Source organism: Neopsephotus bourkii, unplaced genomic scaffold, assembly GCF_033783945.1.
Source record: "Neopsephotus bourkii isolate Nb327-2 ecotype Australia unplaced genomic scaffold, CSIRO-AGI_Nbou_v1 NB_1634, whole genome shotgun sequence".
NCBI classification, from domain to species: domain Eukaryota; kingdom Metazoa; phylum Chordata; class Aves; order Psittaciformes; family Psittacidae; genus Neopsephotus; species Neopsephotus bourkii.
In genome coordinates, this window is record NW_026902109.1 from 7,372,999 (window position 1) to 7,392,883 (window position 19,885).

The following is a 19,885-nucleotide window of genomic DNA, read 5'->3' on the forward strand; positions in this document are numbered from 1 at the left end:
TCTGAGTCCAGGCCATATAACTTGGCTGGAGAAAAGTTTAAATTTCTGTGTCCTGGAGAAAAGTTTAAATTTCTGTGTCCTGGTGTGTTACTATGGATGCAGCAACTCAGACCAAATTTGAATTACTTTCTCCATGGAATAATTTACATCAGCCTCTGAATTTTGTCAGCCAAAGGCAGGATGAATCAGGCTGTCCATTACCTAGCAGCTTGCTGAACCTCTTTGAATAAATTCATCTGGGAGGAAGCATAAATTCTTCCGTTTGCTGAACTCTGATATTACACAGCCTGTATGTTCAGTTATGCAACCAGCAGGACCCTTGCCAGCAGAACCATCGGTGGTTTTATGCATGCATTTGCATCTAACGATGCCACGCCTATGAGCAATGCATATTTAATGTCCCTCCGTTCAGGGAGGGAACACTGGGACCTGACCAAACACAGAATGAATCCTGTGATTTGGTATCACTGATGATGTACAGTCTTCTGGGTTGCTGATACTGCAGTTTACACAGGAAGATTTTTTTTTTTGCCTGCCTGAAAAATCCAGCATCTTGACAGACAAAATGAGATCAACACATGTGTGCTGCATGTAAGATGTATGTGTTTGGCTCTTAGCCTTTTCTACTCATTTTCTCTGTCAGAACTATTGGCTGCAGGCTTTGTGCCTTTGCTGGCTGTAAATACGTCCAAAAGATCTGTGCACTTTGTCAGAAGGTAATGCAACAAAAAATACAGTCACCAGATATACAAGCAATATCTGAGGAGAAAGGAACAGACCAAGGTGCCTTATGTATGTATGCAGGCAAACCTACAGCAACTTTGTAAGCATAGTATCATATCTATCTAACATAAATTATTTTACAGTGGTGATATTTCCTTGGAAATTACATGGCCCTATGTTATTTTTCCTGTATCATACTGCTAAAGGAACTTCAGCATTTTTCATCTGTTACAGCAAACATGATCCCATCTTTATTTGTTGAAGTATGTGTCCTTGTGCATGCCTGGACCTCAGTGTAATGTCACTGGTACAGCTTGAATGGCAAACACTAAAATGTGTTGTTCTTTTTTACATGTTTCTTATGTTTTTTTGTTTTGTCCTATTTTTGATGATAATGTGGATCACCAGGGAAAGGAATAAATTTAATTTTGTTCATCTAGATTTTTAAATCATCTAAGACCAACTCTCTGGATCTTAGACTGTTTGATGTCAAGAGGAAAAATGTACTCAGTATAAGCTCTTACGAAGTTAGATATCACTTGGAAGAGCAGAAATCCACAGCAGTGGCTTTCCTGTCTAAACTGCAGGCTCTTCAGGAAATGTAGGAGAATTCCCAGTGTTCTACTGGAAGGAGTTAGAAAGCTCTCTTCATTAAACTAAATTATGATACGTTTTCCACAAATGGTGCTAATTAAATCCACTACCGTTGCTTAATTGCCATTGCTTCAACGACACTCATCTTTTATGTCTGATGACGTATTTTCATGTTTAATATATGCAAGTTTGCCCATTATTATTGTTATCTGTGCTTGAACCATCAGGCCTCAAGTACGTATCTTACAGCAAAAAGATCCTAATGAAAGAGTGAAGGTAGTAAAAAAAAGGAGGCATCAAGCCATGCCACGCAGTTGGTCAGATGACAGAGCAAAGGTGTACCCTTCAGATACGGCTATTGACTGGCAGTAAATTACACTGTCAGTGTTTTTTGGAGGGAAACCTGTGATGCTCATTTCAAATAAAAGAAATGTCTAAAGAGAGAAGTTTTTTGGAAACCCCAGAGTGATGGGAGGGTTCTAGGTTCTGGTCAACAGCAGAGTACAATGTAATTGCATACCTTGTGGAAGCTTTTCAAAATAAGTATTTTTATGTGTTTATGCCTTTCCCAGATTGACTACTAATGCTGATATTTCCATTCAAAAGAATTCATTTTCACTACTTCTGTGCCAGTATGTTTAAAAAAAAGAAAGGTGTAAATAGTAAAACTTCGCCGAGTAGAAGTGTGTGCTTGGCTCAGGTTTGAACTGAACCCACTGAAAACAGCCCTTGAGGTTTTAGTCTTAACAGACGGATTTCTCTAGATGCATTTGCTTATAAGCAGGAAACAACCTACTTACAGGAAACACTGACATGTTTAACACCATCTTGAGTGAAGATAGCCTGCGTGTATTGCATGATGAAACTTAGTTTTATTGATGTAACTTCTGCCAGCACTTCTTAAATTGTTTAGAAGCTTTCATATAAACCTGGACATATAGGCATACAGTATTTGAAGATTTAATTTGTTTGACTTCCTAGGAAAATAAGAAAAAAAGAGTAAGGAATGGCTTTGCTACACAGATAAGAGGACCTACAGTGTGAGACTTGTTGCAGGGCACAGGACGGATGAGTGTGTATGTCCATGGGCAGCAACAAGAAACAAACTATGCCCCGATGTCTGTCAGATGGGACAGTTAATTATAGCACCAGTGTGCCAGTGTTTCACAGGATTAAAGCTATTTTTATAGAGATGAGTAGGGACAGTGGCACTCCACAAAACAGTGTTCATGTTGGTTGTCAAGTATAAATACAAACTAAACTCTCCTCCCACTGGGAGCTTGGTCATGGATTCACAGCTTCAGTTAAACTCTCAGTGAAGTTACTCACAGCTTCTTCCCCCTGTTTTCAGGGGAGGGATGATATTATACTGCCTGTCTGTATGATGTATGATTGCAGTACAAAGGTAATATTTTTCTGTTTTCAATCTTTTTAACTTTGCACATGCAAGTAAGGAATGGAGAGACATAGCTGTAACTGAAGGAAGTGGGAAAAATGAGAAAAAGAATGGCTGAAGACATGTAAGATTAATTTGTTTGTAGATTTCATGTTTCTGTTACAGATTTTGCAGTAATTTAAACTTGGGATATCCGCACTGTATGACGAAAGGGGACAGATCTAAATTTAATAGTTATATTAAAAAGCTCGTATTTAAAACAAATGTTTTTCATGTCAATTTAAAATTTCAATTTCTCTCTTTTTTTTTTTTTCATTATGTTTTTAAGCACCTGACGTTTCAAAGGGAGTTTGATTCTGATTCTCTCAGACACTATAGCTGGGCTGCAGACACCTTGGACAATGTTAACCTTGTTTCAAGTCCCATCCATTCTGGGTAGGTCACTTAACAGATTTCCTTTATCTTTAAATGTGGAAATGTATTGTTAGCAGAAGAATACAGCCTGCTGTAACGCTTGATAACATGCCTATTCCTGCTCCAGTTGAAGCCATTGGCAAAATTCGTACTGACTTCAAGGAGGACGCTTAATAACAGGAGTCAGTCTAAATTCTTGCATACCAAACCAAAAATTTGCTTCTGCACTTTATTTTCTGAGTGCCAAAACATTGTAATCCCACAGGCTTCTTTTTAATAGTCCTGTTTTGCTTTTTCTGTTGCTGGTGCTTTGTTTTTAAGTGTCATAAGTGATTTTATTTGAATTGTACTAAATTATTTGGAATATGAAATCTGAGATACAACGTTATGCTTTCTGTTCTTTCATAGAGGGAAAAATGTGGGGTTTAAATTGATCTTTTACTTTATGCATGCGTCCAAGCCCCTGCCTGTTCTCCAGTAGCTGTAGTTTGATTTTAGTGGTACTATTCATTTACTTATGAGTCACCACTGTAGTTGTGGTGCATCTAGACAACACCACAAAGACTTGATTTAAATGTAATAATAGTAATGTTTGAATGTGTATTGTAAAAATTCACAAATAAATGTGTAACTGAAAGGAATCATTGCATATGAGACTGCCTAGTATAAATATTTGTTGTTTAGTTTTCAAGATCAGGACATAAAATTTCACATTCTTTTTAATTTACTTTCCCATTTTGTGTCTAATTACATTCTTATAATGAAAATGAGTGCAGCACATACCAAAATATTTCAGTTCCGAAAGAGCAGCAAGCCCCACAAAGATAAAGATACAGTCCCATAATACATGTAAGCACCTATTTCTGCTGAACAGAGCTATGCAGATCTGGATTTTTGAGTCCTGACCTGATGAAACACTGCATATGATCAGTGCTAGAGGTGAATATCAACAACTGCAGTATGAAAATGTGAAGTCTGTTGGTCATTGCAGAAGAGAATGTCAGCAAAGGACCTCAGAGAGCTGATATTCGACCCATTTACATTACAGGAGGATAAAATCTAGTCAAGCTGTTAAGGAGATATTTTTAATTTCTTCATAGTCACTAAAAATAGGAGATTCTGTAGTCACCCAGCTTCAGTAGCTCACTATCCTTTGTTACGATATCTTTTCCCCTGATACGCCACTTAAAATTTCTTTGCTGAAGATTGAGCCTATTCTTGTTATATCCATAATAGTCATGGAAAACAATATCTTACTGGTCTCTTAACTTATGTTTTATGCATTGGAAGACCTGTAATCCTATTTTTTTATCAACTAAGATGCCACAGGATCCTCCTAGGTGGTCCCTTCCACATTCTTGATGCAGTCCTCTGGCTCTACCCTCTTCAGTTTATTTCTAAGTCAGGATCACTACCTTCGGTCTGACACAGCACACTTAATCTTGAGCAACCCCGCAGTTAGAATTATCATTTTGGTAACTGCAGTTTCTGTTGAAGGATGTTTGCGATCTGCTGGTATTTCCTGGTTCTTTTCTGAAGTTCTGCAGTCTGGTTTTTTTTGTGTGTGTGTGTGTTTTGTGGTTATGTGTTTGGCTTCTTCTCTTTGTTTGTGTTTGCCTTTGCAGTATTTCAGGTTTTTTGGTTTCAGACCGTTCTTCTATTTTAGCAAGACAGTTTTAATTCTGATCCTATTTTCCAAAGACTTTTCAGCCCTTCTTTTCATCCAGTGTTCAAATTATGAATTAAGACATTAGGTTAGTACCTGGCGTAAGACAGCACAGTGTAATCTCCACATGAAGTTTCCCTTCAGTAAAGCACTGATGGTATCTCTTTTGAGATAACTTCTGAGATGACTGTGCACTTACCTTATCTATGCAGTACCTCCATTGCTTACTGAAATACCAAGACAGTACTTCCACACATCCACTGAGTAAGTTACTCTGTCAAAGAAGTTAAATTCATTTGACATGAGTTACTCTTGCCACTTCTATTTTGGCTCGTTTTTATTTTGAGGACTGGTAAGTGAGTTGTAATGTCTTGATTACCCTTTAGGCCCTTATTGTTGGATAATTTATTCCTGGATAAATTGGCTAAATTATTGTGGGATTGATTGTTGGATAATTTATTCCTGAATATTTTTGGTAATTTGGATTAGACTGATTGGTCTAAAATGTTCTAGCTCCTTTTCATCCTGGTACAAAATAGGTCTGATGTTTGCAACCTGCCAGTCTTCTGGGACAATACTTGCCTGCCCTTAGTTCTTCAGCATGCTCCCTAATGGTTCCAACCCTTCAAAATATATTCTGTGAACATGGTTTCTTTCACATCACATACTTTAGATCTACTCTCTTTGTACATCAGTCCTCACTAATGCAGAGGTGGCCTTAGCTGTTCCTCAGAGGGAGGGGCTGCAGACCTGTAGCAGAGAAGAAAATGAGAGGGCTGCAGGGGAGGGAGAGGATCTGAACACCAAAATATTCTCAACAGATATAGCTTTTCTGACCAGTCACGTTGCTTATTTAACAGATAAAGTTCATCAGAAATGAAGCTCTGGTGACTCAGTTCCTTTGTTAAGGGAAAAACCCCCTCACTTGTTTGTTTTCTTTTGAATTGTGTCTTCATGCTATAGTATGACAGCATTTGGTTTTTCCTGTTAGCTTAATCTAGAGGCAGTCAATGCATGTTCCTTCACACCTTCCTGTTACCTCAGCACATCTGATATTCAGAGGACCGTGAGTTTTCACTTCTCTTCCATCAGTCTTTTTCTGCAGAGCAACTCCTTTTCTGCTTGTTCATGGTGCCTCATCCCTGGCTCTGTCCCCAGTTACTTCTGTGGCCATAGCTAGGGGCTGGGGTCACCTGCTGTTAGCAGTCCTGGTGGTCCAGGTTGCCTCGTGGCCAGGGCCTGACCCCACCACTCTGTGCATTCCTCATCCTCCTTCAGACTATGCAATGTGCTGTGCAGGGGAGCTCCGCTGGAGTGCACTCTTTTGCCCATTTACTCACTGTCAGAAAAGAGCACCAGAGTTTGTTCCCATTTCTTAACTGAGACAGGCAGGGAATTTTGGGAGGAGGATGTGGAGTTCCAGCAATGTATCAGTGAAAGGGAAAGAAAGAAGGAATTGTTGGCAGTTATTCAAGTCTTCTGGTTTGCCCCTTTTTAAGCCAAAATAATGTTTTATGGTTTTCTTTTTTGAGTTCACATAAGTTGTTTTGCCAGCATATATTTAGAAGAGAGTCCATTATAAGCAGTACATTGAAATGTGTCATGAATCTTGAGGCCTCTGGGAGGGTAGAGACCCTTCACCAAAATGACCTTCAGTTTTCAGATGTGAGCCTACTTGTGCAACTTCCCCAAAAAAATGTGGGTGTGCTCTCTTTATGCTGACTGTTTTTACTCCTTGGTTTTCTTAGCTGAAATAAACAATATGTCACACTGCCTTTCATATTGAGAAACTCGGAAAAACTGGATGCAGTCTTGCAAGGTGGAATACTTCAGATTAATTATTGTTTACGCCAACATCCTGTACATGCAGAAGAACTTATTTTTGAAAGCAGTGTAATGAATGGCATGAACTGATACTCCTTTCAAGTATCCTGCCATACATATTGTTTATACATTATACTTTGGAAAACAGACTACTCTAGAAAAGTGCAAGAAGTGGTTTTCCATGGCACAGTGGAGCATGCTTTGGGAATTAAATAAAGAAGTCATGTTACAGTAATTTCTCTCTTGACCTAAGTTAATAGCAAATGCTTTCCTCTTCTCCGTGTGCTTTTGCACATTTCTCAGAGAAATTATGGACTTGTGCTGACTGATTAGATTAACACTTCCTTTCAGATTTTTCCATGTGTAATGTATTTTATATGACACAGGTCACCATATGCAAAGCAAAACCAAATAATTTCTAAAGTTGGCCTTCAAATGTGTTGCTTTTGTTATTTTTCTGATTGTTACTTTTCCTTTGCGCATATTATGGATATTTTCTGTTGCTTGCCTCTAATTATCTTACATTAATTTTTTCCATTTGCTTTCTAAATTATTTTGCAGCTATTCCTCTCCACTCCCCCAGTATGATTCAAGGTGATAACTCTGTGCTTTCTGTGAATCCTTCTTTTCTTTTCATCTTTTTAAACTTTTTTCCCCACAGAGTGTGTGTAGATGTTTGTAGTGCATCCGCCCACAACCTCATCCCTTCCATGTGTTCAAGTAGAAATGCTCATTAGCATTTAGCGTTGTGTTTTAGAAATCATATTCTAGTTTCCATTATTAGTGCAACATTAATTTAGGTAAGCATCAGCTACTAATCTTTTTTATAGAAAGTGCATGAAATACTGTTTGGAATTACTGTTATTGTTTTAAACAGCGAATTACTAATTTGAAAACTAAACAAGGGAACAATTAATATGCTGTTGACAATGATTACCTTTATATAGGAGCAATATGCATAAAGGCTGATCTGCTAAAGGTTTTGTCTTCAGTGAAGGCTGCAGTGTGGTATAAATACCAAAGCTGGCTGCAGTGGGCTAGTTCCTGCTGTGGAGTATAGACTCACTTCAAGGGTTAATCTACTCTCGCTGTGAGTAGTGTGCACTAGCAGTGCTAAACCCCAAGTTTAAAAGGCCAGACTGACCTTGAAGGCTACAGCCTAAATAAACCTAAGAATTTAACATCTAATTTTTATAGGTACTTAGTTTTAACTTCCATTTATTATTATTATTATTATTATTATTATTATTATTATTATTAAGTCAGTTGATTTAGGTGCCTAGAGATTTTTGACAATCCACTCTTACATGGTCATCTAAATAGTTTAGATACAGAGACAATATCTTATCTGAGTGCAAGCTTTGGCATTTTTGCAGTAGATCAAAACTTTATTTTTTTACATTCTGAGCTGGTTTAACATGCTGGTAATCACATACATGATAGGCAGTTCTCCAAAACTCTGCCTTGTACTGAGCCATCGGGCCCAGCCCAGCTTTGCCAAGGTTCCCTGAGGCCCCTCCTTGCTCTGTGGTGCACAAACCAGATGTGCCTCCAAAGAGATGCTGCACATCAACCCTGAAGGGATGCTTCAGCCAGCCACTGCTCCATCCTGCTTCCATGTAATCTCAAGTTGCCTCATTTTCTCTGCGGACAAAAACCATGCACATTTTTAAAAGGCCATCAAAGCACCGACTGTAACAGATTCCTTTCAGTATTCTCCCTTTGATGACCAAGGGCTATGGGTCCCTGCTTAATATTTTACTTTGCTTCATAGAAAATTTTAATGTATTGTCTTGAGCTCTCTTCACAGCTAGTCACGTGCTGGCTACTTGCCAGCTCTGAAGACCAGCCATTGGCCTCCCCTTCCACATACTCAGTGGCATCTGCCTCCTACTATCAGCTTTAACAATTCACAATATACAGCAGTTGCAGAGAGAAAAGGCAATACGAACACACTGACAGGCTGATAGTGCTCAGTGAGCAGAGGGGAAAGGAACCAAAGGTCCAGGCTCTCTAGAGCTGATGTCTCTTCTTGGTATAGCCTTCTATTAGCAAACAGAGAAGTGTTCCAGTCAGCAGATCTTGTGATCTATAAATACTGAGATTAACGTAATTTATATCCTCTATAATTTTCAGACTGATCACACTGGTTTTGACATAGAACTAATATTTCTAGAAAGCACTTGACTAGTCACAAGGCAAAGATCCTGTTCCACTAAACCAATTCCTCTTATTAGGAACTGGGATATAGTAGCAGCAATATTTGGATTCATTCAGTAGCGTACAGTGTGTTTATCTAGGAGACAAATGTGGATACAAATTATTTGTCTGAAAACTACTGTGATGGATTATGAATTTTATTCTGTGCTTCAGTACTATAAAGTGTATGGGACACAAGAAATTATAATTTGGGGTTAGGGTCACCTCTGAGGCCTGTTTCACCTCCCCATTATTCTTTACTGAATAATTTTAATTTGGTTTGAAGAAAGGCAATGTAGCAATTTGTTTATGTGGAATTCAGCTGGACCATCTTTCTGTACTGCATCATATATTTACAGCTTGTGTCCCTACCCATCTGTCTCCTGCAGACCACTACCAAGTTTTGATTACAGTCCTGCTTTTCTGCAGATTTTTTCCCACCCCTGTCGGCCGGACTTCCTAATGCAGCTTATTTGTAAGCCTGGCCAATCCACATCAGCCGTTACTTTTGATATCCTGCTGGTCTCAAAAGCAATATAAAAGTCTTACACAAATTCCTATTCATACTTCAGAACATTTGGGTTTTTTTAAAGAATCTTTATGACTCCCCTGGATTATTGGCCCTTTACATTAGTTAACAGTAGGAAACCAGGAAATTGAATGCAGCCATTTCTTAATCATGTTAAGGTTTAGTTCTTAAGATCTGGAAGTTTTGGGAAGAGCCTTGAAAATACTGAAACCATACAGCAGGTGTGCCAGCTATGTCAGCATCTGCATATCACACAGAAGGAGCAAACAAACAAAAGTTTTGGCATAAAGACTCATGTCCCTCTTGATACTAGTCTGTTACTCCATTTTCTACATGAAGCTATTCTCTCTCAGCAGCTTATGGTACAGAGGAAAAGGGGTATTTTGGAGCAGCAGAGAAGACCCACCAGAACTGTTTAGACCTGCAGGAAACTGTATGTTTTGATCCACATAAATTGGAAGGATTTTTGCTGTGGAGTTTTGAAACAGGCTGAAATCTGATTTTGGTCCTGAGAGGAGACTCCACTTCCCTGTCACTGTTCCATTAAAAGACAGTAACACTTCACATGTACAGCTTCTTAGCATTTCATAGCATAAACTTTGGCTATTAATGATTATTCTTGTTAATAGTCATTATTCCTTTGCTAATAAAAATAATTTTATGTTAAAATCTACCACTTACCATTTACAAATATAATTGCTTGCCCTTCTATTTTAAAATGGAAAATTATGCATTGGAATGACACTGGCAAACACAATTTTTCTTTAATGTCATTTTTCACTACTTTGTGTCATCATCAAGCACAAGTACTGTCATGATTTCCTCTAGAGTGCTAGTAGCCTAGAGAACATTATGCACTTGATACACAAACTCATTCCCTATCAATGGAATCCCTTAGTAGCCTACACTTACTGTCACCCATGGTGCCAGCACTTGCTCTTCTAGCCATCAGTATTTTTTATAAATGAGACTTTGAGGAGGTTTTAAAGACTGAGATCCCAGAAATAATAAGCATTTTTTATTCTCCTTTTTCTACACTGTTCCTTTCTGCATGTGAGGGTAATTACTCCTGTCTATGGACAGTAGAGCTAACAGTAACAGAGGGATGCTTTTAAATTCTAATAAACCACTACTAATAACTATCTGTATACTCTTTTAATCCAAATTGCTCAGTAGCACTTACTCATTTTGCTATGATGTTCATAGACCTTTAACAATTCCTGCTTTTGATAACCAATAGTTAACATGTAAGTATAAGTTTCAAAAGAATCTTCATGTTCTTTTTAGTTTAGCCGGGATTGGGAGGACTTTTCTAATAATGTTTTAAAGACTAGTGGTTAACTTTTTGCTGATATTCTTGTTTTGTGACCATTTTCATTGACATGTTTCCTTTTGCCTACAGTTTCCTGGTTAGTTTTATGGTTGATGCACGTGGGGGTTCGATGAGGGGCAGTCGACATCATGGAATGAGAATAATTATCCCACCACGCAAATGTACAGCACCAACCCGCATCACCTGCCGCTTGGTAAAGAGGCATAAACTGGCCAGCCCACCACCAATGGTTGAAGGAGAAGGATTAGCAAGTAGACTTGTAGAAATGGGGCCAGCAGGGGCACAATTTTTAGGGTAAGTTGTTCCATGAATTTAATTGTTTGCACTCATGTTGCATCTTTCATTTTCTTTATCATATGAACTTAAGTAGTTAAACGTTGGCTTTACTTCATTTAAGCATGTAAGATAGGCTTCTTAACTTGAAATATTAAAAAATGCCAACCTGAAATTCCTTCCAGAAAGTACCCTTGTATTTTAAGGGGAGCTTTGTCTCTATGATGACTGCAGAATTCAGATGAAGGTAAGAAAAGCCACGAAAAGGCCACGTCCTGCCCCCATCTACTCATGCAACCTGCCTTGGAAAACAGGAGTCACACACCTAAAATTGAGAACAGGTTTTGACCCTCTTGCTTGTAGACTATCAGAGAGGCATCACAAAAAAGTGTCCTAAGGTCACCCACAAGGAGACAAATGTTAAGCTGTGTTCTCTGTGCTGTGGCTCGTGAATGGCTCGTGCCAGAGTTGCCTGGAGCTGCCTGTCTCCATTCCATGGAGCAAAGCCACCGAGAGCAATGGTGGAGCACTTACTGTAGAGCATCAAGTAGTACACATGCTAGGAACTGACCTTTTTAAGCTTAAAATTGGGGAAACAATCCACTATGATGTGGCGCTTTTTTTCCTAATTATAAATTTTGTTCATTACCATGAGTGGCACCCTGGTGTAAACTGCTGGTTCTGTCGGGAATGACAGCTTGTTCCTAATTTCCCCTTCTCGTTTCTCTTCCTGCTGCATGGATGTTATTCAGTAAACTGCATCTTCCTAAAACTCCTCCCCCTCTAAATGAGGGTGAGAGCATGGTTAGCCGAATCCTGCAGCTTGGTCCACAAGGAACAAAATTTATTGGGTAGGATATGTACGGAAAAGATACAGAATGTCTACAGTTTTTCTTTTGTTTCCAATTTTTTGTTATTCCCATTTTATTTTTCTTTAAGTTTTCTAAAGCTTTCAGTTGATTTATGTCACTGAAAGAAAATCATAGTGGCTTGATTTAATATAGCTCTGCTACTACCTTGTGCTTATAGGCATGTAAAATTCACTGCCAGCATTCTGCTTTCATAACTTCTGTGCTGTTGTAATCTTTTAAATTTAAAGTGTTTCAACTGCATCAAATACATTTTAATACACAGTGAAAGTCTTTTAATTTCAACCCTGTGGTAGAGAAGGTATTTACAGGCCTTGAGTCAGTCTGGTTTAGGAAGAACATTTGTAAAATGCGATTGCATCAAGTCTGTTATATATGAAAGCTTGTTTAGAAAAACTGTTATTGAATGAATTCAACAAGGTTGGAGAAATACTGATCTTTTCAACCTGCAAGAAGCATCTTGTTAAAATGAATTTATAAAGCCAAGTATACTGCCCAGAGGAACAGCAGTGTGTAGTCTAAAAATGTAGGAATGTTTCCGTATATTTTTTGCTGTTACTTTGAAACCATATTGTGAAATCTATTGCATTAGGTTTTAAAAATATTGGTGAGTGTTTGGCATTCCAAACCTGTTCAATACCTTCTCACTCGAGTATTCTTGTTAAATGTCATGCACAAAATTGTGTGGTTTCTGAATATTTACAGAGACAGTATCTGAAATATTAGCCTGCAAAGATTGTACTATAGTGTTAGTTTTCAGTTTGTAATCTTTTGGAACCAAAGAGTAAATATCTAAAACAATGTATTTAAATTTTTGGTATTTACTTACTATGCACATTCCTTTCTTGTTAAAGGACTTGTGATTATAGCCTGCATTTTATTAAAAGCATCTAAAATATGTCTTTTTTCTGTTTTCATGGGAAAATATACTATCTTACTCTTCCCCCTTGGTATTGAATGTGAAAACTGGACTTGCAACTAGTTTATGTTTTCCCTCATGATGGCTGTTGTGATTTCTGTGCTCAAGTAATTGATTGGTTAATGCATCCAACACCTTGCAGGTATCTAGTACCATAGAAGTGCTGCATAATTCTTCCATCATGTGATGCTACTTCTGAGTTATTACAGTGCAGTGAAATCCTTTACAACCTCTGTAGGAAAATAATGATACTGTCTATTTAAATGTCTTAAAGCTGCATAATTGTTCACTTACTGTGTGATTTCAGTCGGTTTGTCTTAACATACTTTAAAATGCATATCCTGCCTGTGAATTGTTTGGCAAAACTGTCTGTTTTGTTAAGGAATGGCACATGAAGTGAATGGTGGTTTCTGTCGGTTGTTCACAATAACTGTTCAGTAATGCACTTGCAGTCCTCTGTTGAAGGTACATTGTCTGCTGATGTAGGTGTATTATTAACCATGTTCTCATTCCCTTTCCTTTCCCTAAAAATGTTTGACAGTAACTAATATAAATGTGGTTGTGATGTTGCTTAACTTGGAGAAGTCCATTCTGAAAGGATCTAAACATTCACCAGTGGTGTTTACAGTGCAGTTACAGATGTTGCAGCTGTGATTTTGGGCACGGAAACCAGAAAGTGAAGCTAATGAGAAACAAACTCCTGTGTTTCACAGGAGCTGCATCAACAGAGAGCCAGGGAGAGCTTTGAAAAGTTTGCGACTTAGTTTGAAGTTTAAAACCTTTATGCGTGCACAGTTCCTGCTGCAGTCAATAGCTGTTGCATGCATTTGGATAGCTGGACTGGCTTTGCCCCTTCCAATCCCTTGAGTCAAATCTGAATTTTGCCTATGCTAATGCCAATTAAAAGTCAGCAGTCCTGTGTGTGCTAGAGGCAGGTTGGATCACTTACATCCTGGGATAAATGACCAGGGAGAACACTCCTTGGCAAATGTTATAACTATTTTTACATGTAGGCAGATGTTTCAGGTTTTCATATTACAAATGAGCTATAGATATATTAATATTTTCAAATTATCTGTTAATTATAGTTTAAATGATAAAGGATTGTGCAGCTTTGGCAATTTTACAAAACATTTTTATCATAACAGTGCTAACTATTTAAAATGACTGTAGTTTTCTTAAGGACTTAATGCTCATAGGAAATTAAGGACATTGAGGAGATATAGGATTAAAAATAATATGATTCCTTTTTCTCTAGCCCTGTCATAGTGGAAATCCCGCATTTTGGGTCAATGCGAGGGAAAGAAAGAGAACTAATCGTACTTCGAAGTGAAAATGGTGAAACGTGGAAGGAGCACCAGTATGACAGCAAGCATGAAGACTTAACTGAAATACTCAATGGCATGGATGAAGGTAAACGATTTCTGAAAGCTTTAGCAAGCCTTAATTTTGTGCAGGCTTACTAACATGAGCAGACCAAACCACCCTAAAGTAAAGCAGGGCAGGGGATATCTGACTTTAGGAAATACTGTGTGCATTACATATTAAACTAACAGAAAAAGTGTAAAGAGAAATTGTTCAGCAGTGGCCTGGAGACATCCTGAAGTGAATGGTAAGTTTTGGTCTGAAGTCTTGCCAAGTTTAAACAAAGTTGCACAGTTGCTTTACAGCACGAAGTTTGAGTACAGCATCCCAGCTGGAGGTAAGCATGTTTCTGCTGCTCAGGAAGGGCCATGTGAAGGTCATTTCAAAACAAGGATGAAATGTAAATATCAGTTAACTTAGACTTTCCCACAAATACAGGCTTCAGCCCACAAGCCACTCTTCTTTAAAATGGTATAGTTAGAGGTTGCCCTCCACAAATATGCAACCTGTCTTCCAGATGTCCATCTGTGAAGTCTGGCTTCCTTGTTTTGCTTGGACATTGCTGTTTGTGTAAAAATCCCTTAAGATGAGAAGACTTGGGTTTACATAATTCATCAGAAGATGCGGTGACAAATCTTTATGGGCAGACACTTTATGGACAAATCCAGGATAGGGCTGCAGTGATCTGCTGGCACCACTGCTTTCTTTTCCTAGCAAGTATTTTTCAATACTTGTTCTGATAAACCATTGCTTGAGCTCTTTGCATCCAAGTGTGAATAAAAATAGCTTGTGGTTTGGATTTTTCTTTTCTTTAAGGGCTTATCGGTAGAATTTTCTGTAGATAACCTCCTAAGAAAGTCACAGTGTGGTGGCATACAACCAGGAGGAAAGTTCTTTAGCAGCAAAAAGTTGACTAGCAGCAAAAGCATTTGAAGCAAATGATGAGGCTGCAGATGGAAGCTATGAGAGGTATCTGTGAACAGGATCTGCCTTTGATCTTGGCCTCTCCTTCCTTGAAGAGGAGCAAAAGGCGCACTTTGAAAACATGGAGAGTTAGCAGTGTTGCGAGTGGCTTCCTGGATGTCTGAGATTTAGCATTTTTACTGATTTCCTCATCATCTGGGAATGAGAACAGCAGGATGGGCCTGTGTAGTATTTTCACTTCAAAGTACTCGAATTGCATGTGAGCTTGTAAAAATGCAAAGCAGCAGCAAAGATCTGTTTGTTACACGATGATCTATTGTAGCTATGTATTTTTAAATAAATACAAAAAAAAAAAAAAAAAAGCAGGAGGGCAGAAACATGCAAATGTTGGCTCAATGCGTTTGGAGAAATACAATAAAGATCATCACAGAAAGATACCTGAAAGCAGTGGAACAGGCAAAAAGAGTGAGTATGGCCCAGGATAGTATTGCTTGGGGAAGAACTGCTTCAGGATTGAAGGCAGTAGTTGCAGCCTTTCTGAAAGGAAAATATCACCAGGAACCCCTCCATCTCTGTGCAGTAGCATGAGATAGAAAGTTATGATTTGGCATTTGGGTGAAGTATTGGTGCCTTGTCAATGGTGAGGTAGTCAGAACTGATCATCAGTTTGCTTATTTGCTACATGTGATTTCCAAACTGATCATAGTTTAATTTTGGGGTAGGGAATCTGGGCACAAAACCACTGTTCTAAAGTGTTCTAAACTGTTCTAAACTTGCATGAGTTATGAAAGAGGTCTCCAGAGGTGACATATGGATAAATTCACATTTTATGGAGAACTGAATCAATAGAAACACTTTGAGAGAGGTGGGCATGAAGCCCTCAGTACTTACAGCCTAAAATAATAAGCTTCACGATTCGGAGCCAGAGTACAACTTTTTGATCTGTTGAGGATTTCAGGTGGTTCTTCCTTTCTGGGGAACTGCTGTTAGTGTAGATATGAACAATCAGTGTATCACAGAAAGTATGATGGACACTGGCCTAGTCTCTTAGACTGAAAATATTTGGCACCTTAAAAGCCAAGCCACAGAAATGCCTTTTACCAATCCAGACAATCATTTATGAGAGGGAAAGGAGAAAAAATGCTGCAGACACACCCAGAGCATTGTATTGATTATTTGTTCAGTTCATTTTGGCTTAATCCTTCTCTTCTAGTTAGGAAAATATAACAAAAAAATCTCCTGCATTTAAATAGTACAAAGGTCTTGTCAAAATTCTACTCCAGTTAAATGACTCCTTTTCTATGTAAAAGGTCTTCCAAGCAATGAGTAATGACATAAAATTACAAAACTGTAGAATTAAGTTGTTTTTATTTTCATCTGAACTCATGCTGTTTTGTTACAAAATAGCAGTTAGATTTGGCTCTGAAGGATTCTCTTGCATCACAGAAGCTGTAACTTTGACAGGTTTTTTTTCCAGGTACGAACTCTGGAGGCAGAATCAATCTTTATTTAAATAAAAATCAGTCACATAGTAATTTCCAGCAGTTTAGTTTGTCTTTGCAAGAAAATTCATCTGCGCAGTCATCTCTAAATGCCATGACATGCTGCAGGAGTGCCTGTTTTTCTGTTGTAAGGGGCTGGTCCATTTTGTGATAGACCTGCGGTGATAATTCTGTCCAATCCGCGCAGTGAAAGAGGCCAATCAGACTTTTATTGCCAGCTCTGTAACATGCTAGATTTTTTAAGATGCAGTTTGCTGCTTTGCTTTTTTTTTCCTTTCTTGCTCTTCCGCTTAGCTAGTTGCGACATCTTTGCTCTTCGTCCTGCACGGGAACTGCTGAAAACCTGTGTGTTCTTCTGGAAGCAGCACCATCTGCTGGAAAAACTTATCTCAGACTCGATCGAGAGCAGAAGGCGACACTTCAGGGCACTAAATGCAGGCTTAAATAAGAGCAGAACTTTGCTTTTATTATCATGAAAGAACAATGAACCGTGATGTGAAACAGTTTTTCTGTGCTTTTATTATAAGGAGGGTGCTGTGCTTAGGCAAATACAGAGCTGAGGGAATACGGGGAACTTGGCAATTTTAGGAAGAGGAGGAGCTTGGTTCCAAACACAGAGGTAGAAATTCACAGCTTCAGCCCATATTTCATCTGTTTAAACTTGAATCAATTAAAAAAAAAAAAAAAACAACAAACCAACCAACAAACTATTGTTTTTACTTATTTATTTTTTTTTAAGAAGCTCTTGTTATTGGTGAATTGGTTACATTTTTAGCCAGGCTTCTTTTAGATATGACTTGTGTTTGCTTTTTATGTTCCAGCTCCCTTTAGAGGTACCTGCAGACAAATTGTGGGAAAAAATGCACACACTGGGGTAGTTAACCTTTTGAGAAGCATTTGCAAACTAGTGAGTGAGCTAGGAAATGCAAATATTTGTGGCTACAGTATGCTTGTGGCTGCACAATGTGGTTTCAGATAGGAAGCAGGAGGTTTTACATAACTACTTCTTTGAATCTACAGATCAGACCAGAGTGTGACGTTTTTTATGCTTGAAGTTTAAAATACCACTATAAATCACTCTGCAGTAATTTTGACGCATTTCCAAGAAAAATTTTTAAACATATTGCTGTTAAACTTTATGTTGTGAATGGCAAGATAAGCAAATGCACAAAAATACCCAAAAAAAGCACATAAAGGGACAGTTTATTATTTGAAGATGAGGCCTCCTCATGGTCCTGGAAGCATCTAATTATGTATGTGAACTACTGAAGCTGGGAAAGTGGTTTTAGTTACTTTAGTTTCTTTAGTTAAAACAAATCTCACTGCCTGCAGCTTCTCCTTGCTCCTTCCCGTGTGCTCTTTCTGCCTGCATCTGTGTCCTGGACTTTTCTCCATCTGCACACTGCCTCCTAGGTACCCCACTTCTTGTGCAACAATTTCTTAATGGGCACATCTGTGTATGGGGGAAACTGGTATCCTGTGCTCATCCCACCTTTCAGTCTGTGTACAGTGACTTCTCTTACACTGTTTCCAGCCAGAAGATACTTGTTCTGTGTCACCTTACCTGAAATTTTTGTTTTGGAAATTTGTTCCCCAACTGCCTCTCACCTGACAAAACTGGTGTGACTGCTTTCCTTGACCTGAGACACCCAATGTGAGGTTCCTCACTGACCTTGGAGGACAAGTCTGCATTTTTCTTCTCCTGTCCAGGAACCTTAATGTAACGCTCATATGCGAACATGGACTAGAGAGTGAGAAGGGTTGGTCTTCCCTTCTTTCCTTCTCTGCATCTCATCTCTCCCATTACTTCCACCATCCACTCAGGATAAGCGTACCTTACACTTGGGTGACAGGGGAAGACACATATGCACAAAGTATTTACAATACTTTTCTTTTGACTTAGTAAAACTTAATGGCCTCGGGTGTTCTTAGGGCTGTTAGCACAAATCTGGGAGACAGTGACACAGGGAGACTTCCCAATCCTGCCACTAACTTTTCTGCTTTATCTCTGTCTGCTTTGCTATCTTATACTGTAAGGTGAGCTGTGCAGCATGCTTTTCTGTGGTAAAAAATCCCTCACACAAAATCCAACCAACAAAACAAAAAATCCTTAGAGGTTTTTAATTAAAACACATGAGTAGGAATGAAGTGTCAGAAGCTGTGGAAAAAAAGTAACGATGATAGCTGTTTCTATAAAATGCGTGAGGCGTGTTCGGGAAACGTGACCTCTCCCAGAACTAGTTTTCCCTGTTCCATTAGCTCTGTCATGCTAACGTTGTGTTTCTCAGTGCAGTCAGAGAGGGGCTTTGATTGCTTATCATCTTTTGGGTTTTTTTTTTCCTTTCAGAGGGCAGTTTCACACAGAAGCTCACATGTGTATTATCCAAACATATCCTCACTTTGTATAGTCCAGCTCCTCTCCATGCCACTCTGATCTTCACATCTTCCCCCTTAAAAGGAGAACACCTGCCAGGCTCAGAGGATTTTGACATGTTCTTACATAAAACACTAATTTTCTGCTTCAAGAGAATTTTAATTATCCTTCATCTCTGTGAGCATTTTACAGTGGGTTTACTCTCTAGCAACCAACAGGAAAATACACAGGATTTACCAGTCAAGATTATACCTGCCTGGTAGTTTAAGTATCCAGTTTGTCTCCCACACAAGCCATTGCCTCCAGAGGCTGCAGGCAGAATACCTAATTCATTAGAGAACTTCAGATATCAATCTCTGAGTCAAAGTAAATGGAAGCTGACATTATGATAAGAAATTACGCTCTTTTGATAGGTACATAGTATCCAGAGCAACACTGTGCAATTAATCCAAATTACCTGCTGAAAGTTTTAAAATGGAAAACTGACATTTTACCAAATTTATATTCTAATTATTTTGGAGCTGTAATTGAGCTTACATGTTCAGAGAAGGAAAATGTCTCAGTCATATGAAGTGAAGAATTTTGCAAGTGTCTTTTGTCTTGGTACCATTTCTAGTCCTCTTGCTGCATCTGATAGAATTGTCATCTTTCCAGGAACAAACTTTCTTCTTTAGGAATTTGCTACCCTTTTTAAGGAGGAAAGTAAGTGTAGAAACCCATAGACTGCTGGAATGAAACCATGGAATGAAAGACGAAGTTCAGGAAATGCATGACAGTTGTGTTATTACCTCCATTTGTGAATAGTATTTATATCTCAGGGGTTTCACTAGTGCATATATACACACACATAGAGTTACATTTGTACATATTACAGTTTTCTCAGTGCGTATATGTGTCATCTACTTATTAATCAGTTAATATGGATAGATACTCCGTGCACCTTTCTGAGCCCTGGTGACCCTATGAGCTGGGAATGTGGCT

At 38.5% G+C, this 19,885-nt stretch overlaps 1 protein-coding gene across 11 annotated transcripts in view; it reads left to right on the forward strand.

Moving 5' to 3' along the window:
- ANK3 (ankyrin 3) overlaps positions 1-19,885 on the forward strand; it is a 382,424-nt gene that overhangs the window by 314,846 nt on the left and 47,693 nt on the right. For 8 of the 11 annotated variants that reach the window (XM_061374053.1, XM_061374054.1, XM_061374056.1 and 5 more), the window contains 4 exons: positions 3,042-3,148; positions 7,179-7,211; positions 10,748-10,972; positions 13,998-14,152. In XM_061374053.1, the coding sequence (XP_061230037.1) occupies positions 3,042-3,148; positions 7,179-7,211; positions 10,748-10,972; positions 13,998-14,152 (520 nt within the window). The remainder of the gene's footprint in view (positions 1-3,041; positions 3,149-7,178; positions 7,212-10,747; positions 10,973-13,997; positions 14,153-19,885) is intronic. The other 3 variants (XM_061374052.1, XM_061374058.1, XM_061374059.1) reach the window with 1 other exon arrangement.